At 21.8% G+C, this 18,699-nt stretch overlaps 1 protein-coding gene across 20 annotated transcripts; it reads right to left on the bottom strand.

The window, feature by feature from the left end:
* Positions 1–1,115: 1,115 nt before the first annotated feature.
* LOC107998176 (glycerophosphocholine phosphodiesterase GPCPD1) lies at positions 1,116–17,237 on the bottom strand. Of its 20 annotated transcripts, none has more exons than XM_062072850.1 (16): positions 16,962–17,229; positions 16,317–16,829; positions 8,997–9,121; positions 8,694–8,905; positions 8,325–8,494; positions 8,058–8,236; positions 7,835–7,969; positions 7,518–7,628; positions 5,722–5,875; positions 5,481–5,628; positions 5,156–5,381; positions 4,503–4,580; positions 3,736–3,891; positions 3,232–3,659; positions 2,958–3,105; positions 1,116–2,855 (listed from the first exon to the last, which is right to left on the bottom strand). In XM_062072850.1, the coding sequence occupies exons 3-16, from the start codon at positions 9,033–9,035 to the stop codon at positions 2,541–2,543; spliced, it is 2,499 nt and encodes an 832-aa protein (XP_061928834.1). In that variant the 5' UTR covers positions 9,036–9,121; positions 16,317–16,829; positions 16,962–17,229; the 3' UTR covers positions 1,116–2,540. The 20 variants fall into 20 exon arrangements, with proteins under 20 accessions (XP_061928834.1, XP_061928836.1, XP_061928839.1 ...); XM_062072852.1 differs by lacking the exons at positions 16,317–16,829; positions 16,962–17,229 and adding an exon at positions 10,582–10,809 and having other exon boundaries at positions 1,116–2,702; positions 2,780–2,855; positions 8,997–9,228; XM_062072855.1 differs by lacking the exons at positions 16,317–16,829; positions 16,962–17,229 and adding an exon at positions 10,582–10,808 and having other exon boundaries at positions 1,116–2,702; positions 2,780–2,855.
* Positions 17,238–18,699: the final 1,462 nt, after the last annotated feature.

The following is an 18,699-nucleotide window of genomic DNA, read 5'->3' as shown; positions in this document are numbered from 1 at the left end:
ATTGAATTAAAAGGACTATAATGAAACATTAAAAAAATAATAAATCAAACTTCAAATTATACTATAAATGTATAAATTAATTTATTTTCATTAATTTTAAAAAAAGTTAATTATTTAATTTTTAAACTAAAATTATTGTATTTCTTATAATTTTATAAAGAATATAATTAGAATTTTATTTAAAAACTATAAAAAAAAATTAAAACATATATATACACACACACGCACACACATACATGCGAATATGACAAAAGTTATTGATTTTTTATATTTTTCATATATAATTTTTGCTAAATTTAATAAATACTTTAAGGAGTAACTTATAGGAATGAGGATAGTCTTTTTAATAAGATTTATTAAATAATAAATTGAAAAATTTAATCATAAACTTCTATACTTGAAAATCAATATGTTCTTTATGAATATTATAAACACTCAATTTGTTTTTTAAAATTTATTCCGAAAATAAATATTATTACAGCAATTGCATTTACATTTAAATAATATTTATTGCAAAAATAGTTTTTAATTTAAAAGTTAATATTAATATTATCACATTATGGTCATATTTTTGACATTTGTATTTTTTTGCATTTAATTAAGATATACTATTAACGAATGTGAGATACTATTTTTTATAAATAGAATAAATTAATTAAAAACTTAAAATATTAATTAAAATAATAAATAATATATGATAACTAATCTTTCATAATAATATTAATAATTCAAATAAAATTAAAATTAAAACATTTTTTTGTTAATTTATATTAATATAATATTTCGAATAAAAAAATAGACTTATTTTTAATTTTATCTATTATATTAAAATGTATTTAAAATTTATTTGATAAATCTCAAATATAATAAAAAACGACCCATAATGTATTAACTATATGTCACATTTAATATTTATTTTCAAATCAGGTACTTTCAATAATGAAATTAAAACTTCAAATGTAAATGCAAAAATATCATCTTATTAGTTTTTTTAATATTTATATATGTATGCAAATTTTTATATAATTATACAACTAATTAATTATTATATTTGTAATTAGTCGTTGTATATTCAAATTATTGTTTAATAGGGAGAGATAAAAAGAGACACATAATTAGAAATCTGAAATATATATGATGTTATCATATTATACACTTAAAGACTGTAATATATTAACTTATGCATGTCAGAATTTGCAAAATTCTATCAATGTATTTTAATTATAAACTTATCGAACCGATTTATATCTATCAACTGGTTTATTATAATGCATAGCCTCTATGACAATAGAAAAGATCAGTAACCACCCCCCTTAATGCACTATATGTGTGCACTTACATATATGATCCCATAACATATCTGTGGTATACTTCTCTAAACCATCAACAGATATTCTGTATATTGCCAGAATCATAACGATTGATACAATCGCTCTCTTTAGTTGTATAGCATACTACCAATGCGGTATAACGGTATAAATTATCTTCTCTGTTCAATAACTTTGAAAAGATATTCGCATACTACATACTTATTTTGTCACTGATGCAGTTTATTAAAAAATTAATCAGGTATTAGAATTTGAACAGAAAAAATCTATAAAGCAAATAAATGATTTTAAAAATTTGTTAATTTCACAATTGTGTACTTATTTATATTAAAGAAAATCGATTTTTAATTTTTTAAGGTAACTATTATACATAGATGAATAAATTGTAACAATCACCATATTATTATAAATATGGAAAAAAGCGCTTTTTTTTATAATTATACTAATTTTACACATAATTCTTTTTTCATGATTCATTCAATTTCTAATGCTGCATTAAAAATAATTTGAAACATAAATAAGTGAATATGACATAATAATTATTTCACAACTTTTATCAATATTTTAAACTGTCGAAAAACAAATCACATTTTTTTTTAAATTTTTTTTTGATAACTTACTAAAAAAGAGAAAAAATATATTTATGACGTTATATATTTGTGTTATATTATATAGATATTTCTGTCAATTTTCATTTTTTGAAATTAGTATATAATTAAAAGAAAAAATGAGAGGGGTGACTTTTTTTTATGAACTAAATGAAAATATTGAGAATATTTGTACTAAAAACTTGCAACTTCTGTATTCATCTGCCACAGGCAGAGTAACAGAAATAAACATCTTTTTCTACAGCCATTGGACTTTATCAGTATTAAAAAAAAGGCCATTGTATAGAGTTTTAAGTAAGACATAATATGAAATTGACTGATTGTAGGAATGATAAAACCATGTGAAAAATACAATCAATCGTCTTTCTTGTGCATTAATATATAAATATATTCCATGTAATGGCCGTTAAGATGATCCAATGTTATGGATCCTAGGACTGTTAGGGAAACTAAAATTGTTTAACCCCTTTGGTATAAATATTATAGTAAATTACAAGTTACAAAACATTTTCTTCGGTTTTTTTTCCTCTTGTGGTCTTTTTGTTTTCAAACAGTGTTTTCTGAATCAGAACCATGACATAAACGGCTTCTTAAAAGAGAAACATCAAAGACAGTCTTTCGCAGTGTCATCCTCTCCATAGATCTCTGATAACGTTGTTGTTTGACCGCAAACTAAGTCTGAGATACTTTTTGCTTTTACTGAGTGGCCGAAGGACTTTGCACAAACGCTAAAATCTTTCGTCATTTCACTGATCTCTTTGCTCTCCTGATGGTCACATGTACTTGGTAATTTAACAGTTGATATTGGATATATATTATTATCGTCACCAATACTATTCTTACCAAAAGATGCAAATGAAGTTGTAGTTGATGTGGTTGTGATCATATTTCGTGATTTATCAATGTCCATATAAAAATCCTAAAATGAATTGAATTATATCGTTTTTTTTATTTTATATTTTTTATATTAATTTTTTTGCCAAATATAATATTAATATTCATAAAAAAAATTATTACTAACCTTTTCTGAATTTAGAGAATTAGTAATTTGAGGTTGAGGTGCACAACTCTGATTACATTGTGCTAAAGCAATTAGTGCCTTTTGATTTTCTCTTGCATCAACTAGAAATATGCTTTCCTTGACTTCTTTTGCGTTATATTCATCAATTCTATACAAAATATTACAAAATATTATTATATATATTTAATAATAAATAATTATTATATGTATATTTTTATTTATTTATAATATTTATAATATTATTTATAAAAATAAAATTTTAAACATTGCTTACTTGTCATAAATAACTGCATGCAAACCAAGTTTCTTTAAATGTTGAATTGTATCTTTATCGTTATTATCATCTCCCCAACAAAAAATAATTAATCCAGCATCCTTTACAAATTTGACTTGTGAGGGATCTCTAAGAATATCTTCAGTGTGAACATTAATTCCTAAGATATCAGCTGCTAATGCATGTCTAACAGCCATTGGTATCGTTTGACATCTTGGATCATGATAAGTAGGATATTTTGAGGTTACACCTTGTGTTAAAAATACTACTGGGTATTTATTTTGCTTAAGACGAATCATAGCACAAATATCTGGATTGAATGATGAAAAAACAATTTTTCTATCCCCTCCATATTCTAGAACGACTTTCAATATAATGTCCAAATACATATTAAGATCAAAAGGATGATTAAGCTCGAAAGTACCGTCCTGTGTACACATATATACAATTTCCATAAGAAAATAATAAAGATATAAAATAAGTAAATAAACTTATTATTTTTACCTTTAATTGCATAGTCCATTTAATTTCGATATTACAGCCGACATGTTGTTCTAATTCTTGAAGTACAGTTTGAAGGGTAGGAAAAGGTTGATGATCTTCTAAATCTTCATCAAAAAATCTTGGATTTTTTTCTCGACCTTCAGCCACATGATATACCTGTAAAAAAAAATGTATTTAATAAAAAGTAAATAAAATAAATCATTCCGTCAAGGAAACTCTGTTAGATCATAAAAAGTTGGTAAATGTTGTCGATATTTGATATAAGAGATTTTTTGAAGCCAAACAAAAGCAAACACTCTGAAATCATGTGAATATATTAAAAGTAATATCATGCCTTTCATGATATTATTCACATGCTGTGATAATGTGTTTTTTTATAATGTGTAAACATTTTTCGATGAAAAATTTCGCGCTTGTGCGCGAAAACAAATATATGAAGTCAGAGGGAAATAAAACTGGTGAAAGATTATTAAAAATGATCTTCAAGATCTTTAAAGCATCTTTGTAAAAGATTGTTTGGTGATATATTGATAAAAAATACTTTTCAGTTGAATTACTTTAATAATAATATTATAATAAGATAAAGCTTTTAGCTTTTAATTAAAGCATATAATGTACGATATTGTGGCACAATGATATGATTTTAAAAATTAATTTTAGTTGATTTTAGAATAAATTTTAAATAGCATGCATCGAGTTTTTTAAATAACTAATTGGTTATATATTTTGGCGACGAGTTAGGCGGCGCAAGCGGTATGAAAGCTCACCAGTTGGTTAACCCCCTGCTCAGCTTTATCAACGAAATACAGCACCTTACCCAACGAGTCCCCCGGGTAATAAAAATCCTGTTGAATATTAAAAAGAGACAAATACGAATAGGTATGTTACACCTATAAATTCATGATTTCATGTCTGTGTATCTACATACGATACAATCCTTGAAGTGATTGATTTTTCCTTTAATACAAAAAAGGACATAAAAAGCGAGATATTAACACGCGTAGCATTATTAAGAAGCTGCATTTTATTGGTTAATGATAAATGAAAATTATGTTAGATGAATCCTATTAATTTTCTGAAAGATTATTAAGTAATTAAAAGTATAATAATTCTTGATTAACACTTTTTACATGAAATTAATACTTATTTCTTGATATATTAATTATAATATTAATTCAAAATATTTTTTTGCAGAGAACTATTTATATATTCTTATAATTAAATAAAAATCTTTTAACTTTTTTTCGCGTGTTTACACAATATGAATATTTTATAATAAAAGAAAAAAATAAAATATATTAAATTGCAAATTTGTAATTATAATTATGAAACAATGCATATGATATGAATGAAAATAATATCATTCAAATTTAAATATATATTTTAGAAATCATATATATATGTTTATATTCAAAATTACCTTCAATAGATGTAGTTGTTCTAATGTAAGATCTTTAACAGGTATTTCTAGCATATCCATAGCTTCTATTTGTTTCTTGCGTTTTAATGAAATAGACACATAAAAATCGTGGTAAATAACCGGTATGTGATCTTTAGATAATTGAACATCAAATTCAACCATATCAGCTCCATGATAAGATGCAGTCTTTAAAGAAGCTATTGTATTTTCACGCACATTAGCACAGCTGTGAATAGACACAGATAAATAAAAATATAAACTTTAACATTCAAAGTAATTTTAACAAAATTTTAAATTTTTAATGATTTTAAAAATATTAACGTACTTTTTTGTTTGAAAAGATGTACCTAATCCCCTATGTCCTACATCTAGGCCAGACCACCGTTGTTCCCAATGTTTAGCATATGAAATATTCATATCCCATGGATAATCTGGAATTGATTTTATCACAACATATTCTAATGTAAGTTGTCCTGTAGAAAAAAGAAAAATTATTTGTAGTAATTTATAGTAATTGACAATGATTTTTATTAAAAAACAAAATAAAAAAAAAAACAAAATCATACCAATTGGTCTATGCTTTGTGCTTGTAATTGGTACTGTTAGAAGTCCAACGCTAGATTGTAATGTACTAGGTAAAATATAGCTGAAACCGATATGACTTGGTGGTTCTCCTGGAAAACATCTTGAGCTGTATACGTAGTAGTCCACCAAATAAGCCTGAAAAAACACTATATTCAGTATACACGGAAAAATATTATTACTTATAACAACACCAAATGCTTGCATCAATATTTTTTGCTTATCCATTATAGAGCTTGTTTCAATTAATTAAGTCCAATGATCAAGGACAATTGGTTTGAAGAAACTTTTTTCTGAATTTTTCTAATCTGAGAAACAAGAAAATTACTAATAAATAAAATCAAATTTTATGGCACATTATTAACGATCCTTGATCACTAAAAATCGTAGGAATTAAACTATATCATGAAAGACATTTGTACATCTTTTGTTTTTTCGAATTTTTATCAATTTTTTGGCAGTTTTAAGTAATTTATAGGCAAGAGCAACAAATTACTAGTAAAACAAAAATAATTTATTTCCTACATAATCTAGCAATGAACCAGACCAATAATTGCCAAATGCTGTACTCTGCCTGATGACGCGTATCCCGCAACACCTGCCGATCATTCATTATTAAATTTCGATATCAAGTCTGTAAAGTTTGTAATTCAGATTTAGAAGATTCTGACAGCTTAGTCTGGCACTAGCCGCGCAGCGGTGTCACGTACGGTACAGTAGAGTTGGTCAGAGCTAGAAAATATTAGTAGTACACTAAAAGGATATAGGAGTGATGGGAGCCTCACCATTTTCGACGCACACAGATGGATATGAGGTGTGACAGCGTTGATATCTCTAAATTTTTAGGTTTATTTAGGATGGCTGCAACTCGCATAAATCGATCTTATATAATAATATAATATAATAAATAATCTTATAAAATCCAGTCTTTTGATATATATTTAATATATATATTTCGATAATATATTTCGAAAAAATTTATAGATTTATGAGAGATCAACCTAAGGATAGGTATGGTAGGGTTAACGACAATCAAAACCATCATATCTCTGTGTGATGTCATGTGACACAGATGTAAAGTGGTAGACGATGCATAGCATCGATACATCAGATTGCATGTTAGCATCATCATTTGCACCAGAGATCTTGCTTTGTACAAAGCTGACGGTTGTCTTCATTCCAGGCCAATGCGCGTGACATCGCTTCTGGTTTCCAAGGAGGGCAATAGCTGCTGAACAAGTTTAATTATTTTTTACCAAGTAATTTGAACAAGTCGCGAAAGAAGACGTGGCCGGCCTACTCGTGGTCTACTGAAAACTCACATGGTATGGTCAATGCGTATTTTTAGCGTGTCTAATTTCTTATCTGAATTACCAATAGTTCATCATTTATTGCTCTGCCATATTCATAATTTTGATTAATTTTTACGTATTTATTTATCTGCCATTTTATTTACTATTTTGAATAAAGATGTACTTTTGTCATCAATTTCAGAATGAACTGAAAATTACATCACATATTTTTTATTTTTAAATTATTTGGATTTTTCTTTTTTAATTTAACCAATAAATTATTAAAATTAATATTTTTGATATTTCCATCTGCAGAATTATCCATAAAAGACAGGAAAAATGATTTGAAATGAAGATATTATTTATCCTAGATAAATACATAATGTAATATTATAAGAATTATAAGCAATAAATACTAACCAATGGTTATTCATCGAATTGTGTATTTACTATGATTTCTTGATGAGATATTTTATATGATTACTTACAATAGTTTCAGGATATCGAACTGCAACATTGAAGATAATAAATTCGTCTTCATTGTAAGCTCGACCAAATTGTTCTTGTATTTTGAAGCGAGCTTCTTCATCATTCATTACCTAAAATTATAAACATATTTAATATTATATAATTATAATATTGTTGCAAAAATAAATATAATAATTGATTTTGATAACAAAAATATATATATATATATACACACACACACACAAAGATATATAAAAAATTATATATATATTTTATAATAATATATAAAATTATATAATAATTATATAATGACATTATATATCATAACATATCATACCGCAACTTCTGTAATACTAAAGGCAGGTTGATCAATAATATCTTGCGTATCCATAGAAAGACTATCATCTACACAATCACCACCAAATTGTTGCAATTCTAAAGAATTGTGTCTAATTAAATTTACAGGTGTCATCTAAAAAAATTATTTGTGTCATTAAAAAAATACTTTTAATTTTTCAAATTTCATATATTAATTTTTAAGTGATTAATTAAAAACGTACTTTAATGTGAACTTTTCTATTTTGTAATCGATTTTTCCATAATTTAATTGGATTATTAAAAAGCTTAAATTGTATCACAGTTTCATCGGTCAACCAGCCTCGTTCAATTTTACAGTAGCCATTATAATAACCAAATTTGTCTGGATCAGGCAATGTGTCACTACTAAAATTGCTAGGTGCTATAACAATTTTTTTTATTTAATTTTATATTTTATGATAAAAAAATATTATTTTTAAATTCATTATTAATTATATTAAATTACATACCATTTTTCTTAATAAAGCGTGGTGTCATATGAGTTTCCCATCTACGAATAATAAGAGTCTTGGCCGAATTTTTAGTACCATTAGAATGACAGATAACAGCAACAAAATATCGGAATTCTACATCAGCATCAATGGGAAGTGCAACTTTTTGTGAAAATATTCTTCCACCTCTGAAATTTATAAATTTTATATGTACTATAATTTTCAATAATGATAATTAAATTTTATACACATATTTAATATATTAAATAAAATAAATATAATAATAATAAATATATATTTAATTATAATTAAATATAATATAGATCATATAAATATTATCAATAAAACTTTATTGTATTTGAAATGAAATACATAAAATATACTTACTCATCATCTATATCACCAAATGAATTATCTCCAGCATTGTCATGTCCATCGTCACTATAAAATTCTCCACTGCTATTACTGTCAAAAAGTATAGGAGAATCCCGACTGCCATGTTCCTGTGACAACTGAATTGCCTGATTGTGATTCCAAGCACCAAGTTCAGGCAAATTACCCACTACATACAAAACTTCATTTTTTTCTATTTTATGTACCTAATTAAATAAGTTTATAAGAAAAATTAAAATACTAAAAAATTATAATATATAATACAAGTAAAATAATGAAAAAATTATTATTAATTACTTGGACTCTAAAAATCCAATCTCTTTTAGATCCCCTCATGTCTGATGTATGTTCAGTTGCCACCTCGATGAAGTTAGTCTCACGTGGCTCCTCTTGCTGCTTGTATTCCCCGTCCTCTTTGTTCTCTATAAACCACATCCGCTGCATATTATATATGTTTTCTTTTTCTCAGTGTTTTTCTCTTTCAATTTTCTGTGTTTCAAGGTGTGTTCAATTCACATCAGCTAATCTTCTGTAATAAGGGACTTGTTATAAAGTATGTCAAGAAATTTTTAATAGCAATCAAATGGGACGATTATTTTATAGACAAAACTTTTATGAAAATCAATTTTTGTAAATTCTTCTTTTAAAGAATTATTATTACAAACTTTACATTAATAATTATTTTTCATGTCTATTATATAATATATTATTTAATATATTTTTTGATTAATATAAATAATTATTAAAAAAAATTAAATATTTTATGTTAACTCATATATTTTGAAATTTAATTATGATTATTAAAATAAAAAAATTAAAAATAATAATTTTTAAATAATAATTTAAATTTTTAAATGTTTAAATTATTTTATTTATTTATTTAATTTCATAGATTTGAATAAAAAATTATATGTTTAATAAAAAAATCTATGTAGTTATATTAAAATGTATTAAAACATATATGATATTGTATTATTCTATAGTAAATAATTTTTGAAAATAAGAAAAAAATTAGAAATAAAAGAAACCTAAAATAAAAGAACATTTTAAATAAATATAAAATTAAACAATATTAATATAACATCCACATATACATATATAAATAAATTAAAAACATAATTTAATATTATAATGAATGAAAAATTTTATTAAAAAACAATCCAAATTTATCTAAAAATTATATATATATAGATTCTACGAAATCATGAATGATAAAAGAGATATTTTGCATATTTTAATTTGATTAAATATTTGATAATTTTCAATTAAAAATTTTAACATTTAAACAAGTTTATATAATATATTTTATATTATTGTTTGATAATAGATTACTAAAAATTAACAAGAATATATTAGAAAATATAATATGAAACAAGTGACTAAACATCAATATGAAATAAAAGTAAAATATGACATTTTTTTTATAATAATCAAAAATATAATTTTTAAATTATTTAATAATAAATTTAATAGATTAATATCATATAAATATTCATAAATAAACATCACTTTTTGTTTCATCTGATAAATGTTATAGTATGTTAATATATGTCATATATGAATAAAATAAAGTTCATTATAATTTTTTTTTCATAAACTGTTGTCAAACTACGACATTTTTATAATTTCAATGAGGAAACAATGTACACAGAAATGTATTAATATAAAAAAGTTTGAAAATAGCTTTTAAACAACATGTCGGAGATGAGAAAAATGGAAAAGAATTCAATAAAATGATAAAAAAATGAAGTTTTTTAATCGCTAATTCAAATTAATTTTATGTATCAAAACATATCATTCCTGAAAATATTAGTTTACCTATTGCATGGAAAAAACACGGTAGATTTTATTTGTAAAGATTGATTAGCAGTCTGGTATTCACCTCGTATAAGAGTTTGTGTTATTTAACGAATGCCCAAGGCAGTCGCTTTATATTTTTTATCAAATTTGTCATAATTTATTCTTTCACAGCACAACACAACTATTTTAACTGACACGAAACAGCTCAAGTACAACACTACACCGCAGTACTTTTTCTTTCGCAATGAAATAATGGTCGATTTGGCAACGTCGTGAACGCGGAAGTGACGACAAGGATAGTTCAGTAGAACCACTAATTCAAATTATTTGAACTATTGCAATTTAAAAATTGTTATTCTTAAAACTTTGTGTATAAATATTAAACATTACAAATAATATTAGTATCTGTAGTTATTAAGTAAATTAAAAATATTATATTTAATTCATGCAAACATTTTTACTTAAGTAGCATTTCACAAAATTTCGAGTAGTTACTTCCTGTCCGCCATGCTGCATCGAACACAACAATATATTGTTAAGTAAAAATATTCTATATATTATTTTTCATTCAATACAATTCAGGCAACATTTGAATTTTATACTTTGAATTACATATATATTATAAATTATAAAAATTTAATCACTTATATTTGCACATAATAAAAAATATACAAATTATTTACTATTATTGTTCGATGAAAATTGTATGAAAAAATATTAATCAATTTTCAATATTCATTCATATAATATTGATTTTAGTAAAAATATATGAAATTCGAGAATACTATTTGAAATTGAATGAATTTATATTGCTGATGAAATTTTAAATATCTTTCTATATTTACTTAAAAATTTCCGTTTGTTGTTATTATTACATATGATACTAAATGAATGTCTAACTTTTTATCGAAACGCTATATTTTTATTGCTACATGTAATATAATTTGTAAGTATTTATTTTCAAAAATATATTTTCAGTAACATTAGCTACAAAATATTGTAGATATTCGTTTCGTTTCATAGTTCAAAAAATACATGAAAAGAGAAAAGGGTGAATGAAAATTTTAACTTGTATAGTATTAAAAAATCATTTTCCAACTTAAAATAATAGTAAAAAAATAGTAAATAATAAAATACTATATTATATAATATGATATTATTAAATATTATTTATATTGTTTTATTTTTTTTATAAATAAATATAGATGAAAAAAATTTTTTAATATATTTGATCGGAAGAAGTAATAGTAGGCAACAGGAAAACACTTGTTAAAAAAAATGTTCGCATCGACTACAGGGGAATTATAAGAGTCATGACGCATTAAAAGAGGAAACCATTCAATGCAGGATGATGCGTTGATTATAATATTATCGATTTTGTCATAACACTACACAATAAAGACATTTAAAAATAATTATATATATATATATATATATGTATAAACAACATGATATAATATAAATGCATTAATTTATTAGTTCATCATATTGTTACTAAATTAATATATTATTAAATCATATGTTTCTTAGATTACATTTTAGATTACAGACAAATATAATCATATTAATTATATAGAATAATTATGGAATATTAGACTTGATTAGATTTCGAGTTTTACTATTGAAACGTGAAAAGTATACAATTAAGAAAATGTATAAAAATATAAACAAATCAGCTATTATTAAATTATTAAGAATTGCAATTTGTTATTTTTGTAAATTTTAAATAACTTAGATATGTCTAACAATCATGCGAGAAAACATCATATTTATGTTAAAAATTCTTTAAATTTATAAAGTAGAAATTAATTTTATTTTAAAATATATTATTTTATTTATTTTTAATAATGGATTAAATTGTTTTATAAATGGATAATTCAAATAATTTTTTACATCAAAAAATTTATTACGTAAATTATATAAATTTTGTTCCTTTTTGATATAATGTAATATAATATTATTATTATAACGAATTAGATAGTAAACAACGTTTCTCATTTATTTTACTATCGAATCTTGAATTTTCAATTGATATATCATATTGAATTATATTAACAGAATTATTTTTAATTCATTTTCAAATGTAAAAAATTATATTAATTATTAATTATTTTATAAATTATATTAATTATACATTGTTTTTGATTATTATAAATAATCGTTATAATATTTTTATGTTGGATTATGTAATTAAACTGTAATGATGAAAATATTTTATATCGAATACTGAAAAAATTTTTATATATTCCAAAAAAAAATAAAAAATATGTTTTCAGTTAGATTTATACATATAATTAATTTAATTAATGTAAGTGTAATAATGATTCATTACATTTCAATCTATATATTTTAATTTTAATTACATTTTTATATGTAACGTTATTATAACTAATAGATAATAATGGATATGTATTTTATACAAAAAGAAATTGATTAAAATTAATTACATTATATTCGAAATTTTTTTGGTTCTCACTTGTGAGTGTTTATATAAACTTGAAACTTCTATTTGCTAATTTTGTTTATTCTATATTCTATTTTTTTTTAGAATATAATCAGTTATAAAAGATTTTTTAAAATATTTAAAAATATATACTATGTAAAAATATTTTCAACAGAGCTTGACATACTATTCGAGGTATTGAGTAATGTATCGATACAAATGAAGAAATCAATATCATTCCTTTGTTAAGAAATAAGTATTTGTATCAATGTACATATCAAGGATATATCATTTCAGTGAATGTTCTATCATAAATATATTTTCTCGTATGTTTTAATTATATTTTTGTACTGTTTATGAAAATTATTTTTTCAAACATTGTAAGTATTTATTTTTATTATATGAGATTTATAATTTATTTTGATTAATACAATTTTTTTGCATTTTTTAGTATTTTTACAATTTATCATGTGTCAAAGTTTAAAATTTATTTATCGTATATCTGATAAATTGAATGACTATAAATAATTTTTTTTTAAATAAAAATTATAAGAAATACATTATAAATAAAAGTAAATATATTATAAAAGTATATATATTATAAAATTAGTTATATTAAAAGTTATATTAAAAGTTATATTACATTATTAGAATGTAGAATTTTATTTTTTATAAAATAGAAAAATATTGATATATTGAATATATATATATATATTATTATGAATTTACTTATAGATATATCAATATTTATTTTTCGTTACTATTTATCTTATTCTTTCTCTTCATTTTAATATTTTTAATTCATTGGAAATTAAAAACTTCAATTTTTGTTTTATCTATCATATATAAACAATGTCTGAAATAAGTTCAATGACATAAAAAACAATAAATGTGTAATAAATGTCACATGAAGTCGACAAAAATAATTTATATTTGTAATGTCATTATACTGAGTAAAAATATCTCGTATCTTTAGATTTATTTTCATTTTTTAAATATAATTTTTAGCGACAAGAATAAAAGGAATATTAATAATGATTTTTTTATGATTTCTTTATAAATTACGTATTTGGCTGCAAAATAACAATTTTTTAAAAATAAATATTTTAAAATAGAATTATATTTATATAACTTAAGTGTAATTTGGATACAATTCAATGTCTTGTTCAATCTTTAGCTACTATGAGTCTATCTTGTACCTTTCCTTACTGTTTATTAAAATTATTATAATTTATATAAATATATAAATATATAAATTATATATATAATTTTAATTTAAAATTTATTTATTATGAAACATGAAATGTGAAAGAAATATTTATAGAAAGAAAGATTATTTGAATATATTTAAAGGATGGAAATGGGAAGATACATATATTTATATATTATATAATTATATATTATATATTTATACATTATATATATATAAATATTTAAAATAATCGAATATTTATATGTATTTTTCATGAATTCTAAAAAATATATATTATATTTTCTTTATTTATATTTTTTAAATAAAAAAATTTATTATTTATATATTATCTATTGTATTTATTGTATTATATTGTACTGTATATACTTTAAATAATTTTATTGAAAATCAAATAGTAATAATAATATATACAATTTTATAACTTGATTTAGAGATTACGAAAATGATTTTGATAAATATTGACTATACGAAATATCAAACTGATTGAATTTTTATATATTGAAAAGAAAAATAGAAAAAGATAGCCTAAAGTTAATATGTAATGAATATATAATGATCAACCTTTGTGAAAGTCATGCTATGTGACTTATCGATCTGTCTGTATCGTAGATAGTGGTGCACTCTTAACAAAGATGTAAAAAAAAACGCTCAAGGAAACAAAACTATGGTATGCGGCTATTGTAATACCATTGTTCTATTACGATTGACACAGATATATGTACATTGTACTCGTAATTGTGTGTACATCCATCTTTTTTTATTATCTTAGTATTATTGCATACAATTGCATAAATAAAAAAATTTTCATAAACATTGCGAATTTTATAAATGAACTTTAAAAATATTTTTTACTCCTATTCTCATTCTATTGCATTTAAAAAGATTAAAATTATAAGCAATTACATTTAATTAAATATCTTTGCATAAATTGATGTATTACCTAAATTCTAATAAGTTTCTTTTTATTGATTATACTTAATTATCATAAATCTTCTTATTATTTATATTATATATTCTTTTAATTACATATATTATTTTATTTTTAGAAATACGCCATTTGTTTGTAATTTTCTTTGAATTGTTTATCGAGTTTTAAAATTAGAGAATAAAGCGAACATAATACGTAATATTGATGCGATTTGAAAATTTTTTTATATAATATACAATATTATAATGCTTTTTTATATAGCATATGTTATAATTGTTGTATAATATTTGCACTTAATGAAATTGTATATTCTTTTGCAGAATACAACCAATTCACAAAAGAAAAAAAATAATGAAATTATAAAAAATTATAAAAATTATAAAATTATAAAAAAATTATATTTATACTTCTAAATATAATATAATACTTCTAAATATTACGAATTTAATTATTATTATTTTTATTTCTATGATTAATTAAAATAAGTAACAATAATATAGGAATATGTCATTTTTAATATATTAGAGATTATTGAAATTCTTAGAATAATTTAAAATCAAGAAAGTTAATTTGTAATCGTTAACTAACTATTTGAATAATTACTATTTTGTTACTAGAAAAAAATTTGTTTCGTGTAATTAAAAAAAAGAAACTAAAAAATAAAATATATATAAAGTTCAAAATCTAGATAGAAGAAATTTATCTCATTCATCATTATAAAATTTATACTTATAATTGAATTATTAAATTATTAAAATTATTTAATTTTTATTTAATATCGAAATGTTTGTAATATTATTATTATTTGTAAAAATAAAAAAGTTTTTTTTTCAATTATTCCAAATTTCTTAATAAAATTTCAGATGATTTGTTGTATTTGCATTCATTGAATTTTGTTAGACAATATAAAACATGCAGCATATTTCTTTAGAAATATTTATTTCGACTGTTATTTTTCAACGGAATCTCAAGGCAAACCTACCAGAAAAAGCGTAAAAAAAAACAAGCACGAGTTACGATGATAAGCGACGAAACGATAAAAAAAAAAAGTATTTACTCATAAAAATAAGATAGTGTATAATTTTTAACTATTAATAATATATTATTCAATTATTTTATTAAATAATAAATTTATTAAATAAAATTTTAATCAAAGTTCTTTAAATATGATATAGACAAATATTGAAAATAACTGTGATTATTTTAAATTATGATTGTTGCAAGTATACTTACACAATGTAACAATTTTTTACCGCGATAAATTGATTTAACGGCTTGCAGTTGAGTCACAAATTTATCGATCGTAGACTTTCGTTTTAATGTAAAAGGATTCACGATTTTGTTGTACGGTTTCGCGTATGGTTTCGTAATGATGAGAAAGAAACAATCTAATAAAGATTAAATCAGATTATAGATGTTAAAATCATTTTAACAATGAAAAATACATTACATTAAAATAATTAATTCTATGATTTATTGTTAATATTCAATAAAGCATATATTTGTATGTGCATCTTGAATCGATTTTTATTTTATAATCAGGAAAAATATACATATACGCAGGAAAAAGGAAATGTATTATAAATATGGTGGCTTTATTTAAAATATATCGTAAATTACGATATGCAATAGATAGAAATCGATTCATCATTTACAATCGATAAGAAGAATTACTTTATTATTTAATTTTAATGTATAACAAATAGATAAATAACAGTGGTAAGGATACTATTTTTTGGAACACACCTTGAAAATAAATTGATGCATTAGATAACATATCACGTATCAGAAACAAAATATTAGGAAATATTTTCGTAGTTTTAATAATTTTTGCAATGGTAATGTTAATAAAATATAATAACGCATGAATCTACTCACTAAATTTGTCACGTGCACTGTATCACGCTTTTCGTTTGGTAGATATCATAGCATAAATTAACTATAAAAAATAGCTACACGCTGTTTCACAAACGAATATGTAACGTATGCACACATTGCAATGATAAAGCTTCTACAAATATTACGAACACAATCATAAGCAAGCAACAAAGATAGAGAAAGAAAAAGAAAGAGAAAAGATATAAATCGTCGAAACAACACGTAACCTTTACTGCCGTCGAAATACTACTGACTGTGGCGTCGGGTTTCAATCAGGTTATGCAAACCCTACAAACCCCCACTTTTCTTTTCCTCTTGTATACCTACGCACGTGACTCTTCAATGTGTTCCACATTTATTGTATATACATATACGTTGTCTAGACACGTCATATAACTCATGTAGATACAATGCAACATTTTGTAAAATTAAGATATATATAAAATATTTTATATATATTTTTTTTAATTTTATATTTATTCTAATTTTACATTTATTGTAATAAAATTGTATGTAAAAATTGTAATCTTTATTAAAATATTATTAAAATATAATTAAATATAGTATAGTAATATATTATGTTATATGTATATTATTTATTTATATATTTATATATTTTAAAATAATATTCTAATATTAATATATTGAAAAAAGAATATTGATGATTAATATTATAATGAAATATTAAAAAATATTTATATATTTTATGATGAAGAATTATTTTTAATATGGAATGTTTCAAGAAATTTATTGAAATTTCTTTGTTCTTCGAGTATAATTGTACTTGGCTATAACATGCATTTATATGTGTAATACTTAATATCGATAATTAATTATGTATAATTTAACAATCATTATTTTATAAAATTATTTCATTCTTTCATAATTTTATGAATTTCATTATTTTAATATAGAAAATCAATTAATCTTTATAATTACGTATTTATAAGTTCATATATGTGAGAAAGAAATAATTATCCTCTCATATTCTTCTATAAAATTGATATAAATATATATAAAATAAATGATATAAATATATATAAATAATTATATTATACAGATTTTTGAAAATAAATTCGTATTTCGTAAAATTATAGATTATAGATTATAAATTATTGAAGTGTTCAATTTTAAATACATATTTCAGATTTAAGTTTCGATTTCTATCTATTTATGTAAATTATTATTATTTCATATTTACGAATATGTATTCCATTTTAATTTTATTTATATATCGTTATATAATAATAAAGCAAATTTTGTTTTATTATTATTTTAAATATTTATTATTCAAGAAATAATAAAATGTGAAAATAATACATTTGACAATCATAATAGTAATCTTTTTCAAAAAATTTTTTAAAAATCTATTTTTTTTTTTGAGATTTTTTTCAAGCAAATTTTAAAATAAAAGATAAAATAAAAATTCTTTAACTCACAATCAAAAAGAAACTTCTCTATCATCAAATTTGAACAAATTTATATTATTGAAATATTTGCAATAAATATGATTTAGAATAATCTTGATAAATAGTATTTATAAATATAATGTTTATATGTATTATTTTATAGATGAATTCTCTTTCGTAAATTCATTTCTAAAATCATTTTATCATTAGATATTTTATTGTGCGACAATGATAAATTTATTTGTAAGTAAATAAATTGAATGAAATAAAGAGGTCAAGTTTATATTCGAAATAATCTTTTCTGTAATTTAATATTATATGTAATATTA

The sequence above is a fragment of the Apis cerana genome, linkage group LG3, assembly GCF_029169275.1.
Source record: "Apis cerana isolate GH-2021 linkage group LG3, AcerK_1.0, whole genome shotgun sequence".
NCBI lineage: Eukaryota > Metazoa > Arthropoda > Insecta > Hymenoptera > Apidae > Apis > Apis cerana.
Note: the sequence above shows the minus strand (reverse complement) of the source record. Positions and strands in the feature narration are given on the sequence as shown.

What these genes read in the sequence shown, in the direction of transcription:
- LOC107998176 (XM_062072843.1), bottom strand. Translation starts at nt 9,143, where the DNA reads ATGCAGCGGATGTGGTTTATAGAGAACAAAGAGGACGGGGAATACAAG. An exon ending in TTTGGTGATATAGATGATGA is followed by an intron (nt 8,495 to 8,693) that starts GTAAGTATATTT and finishes TATAAATTTCAG; the next exon opens with AGGTGGAAGAATATTTTCAC. An exon ending in TTCGATATCCTGAAACTATT is followed by an intron (nt 5,876 to 7,517) that starts GTAAGTAATCAT and finishes GTGTTTTTTCAG; the next exon opens with GCTTATTTGGTGGACTACTA.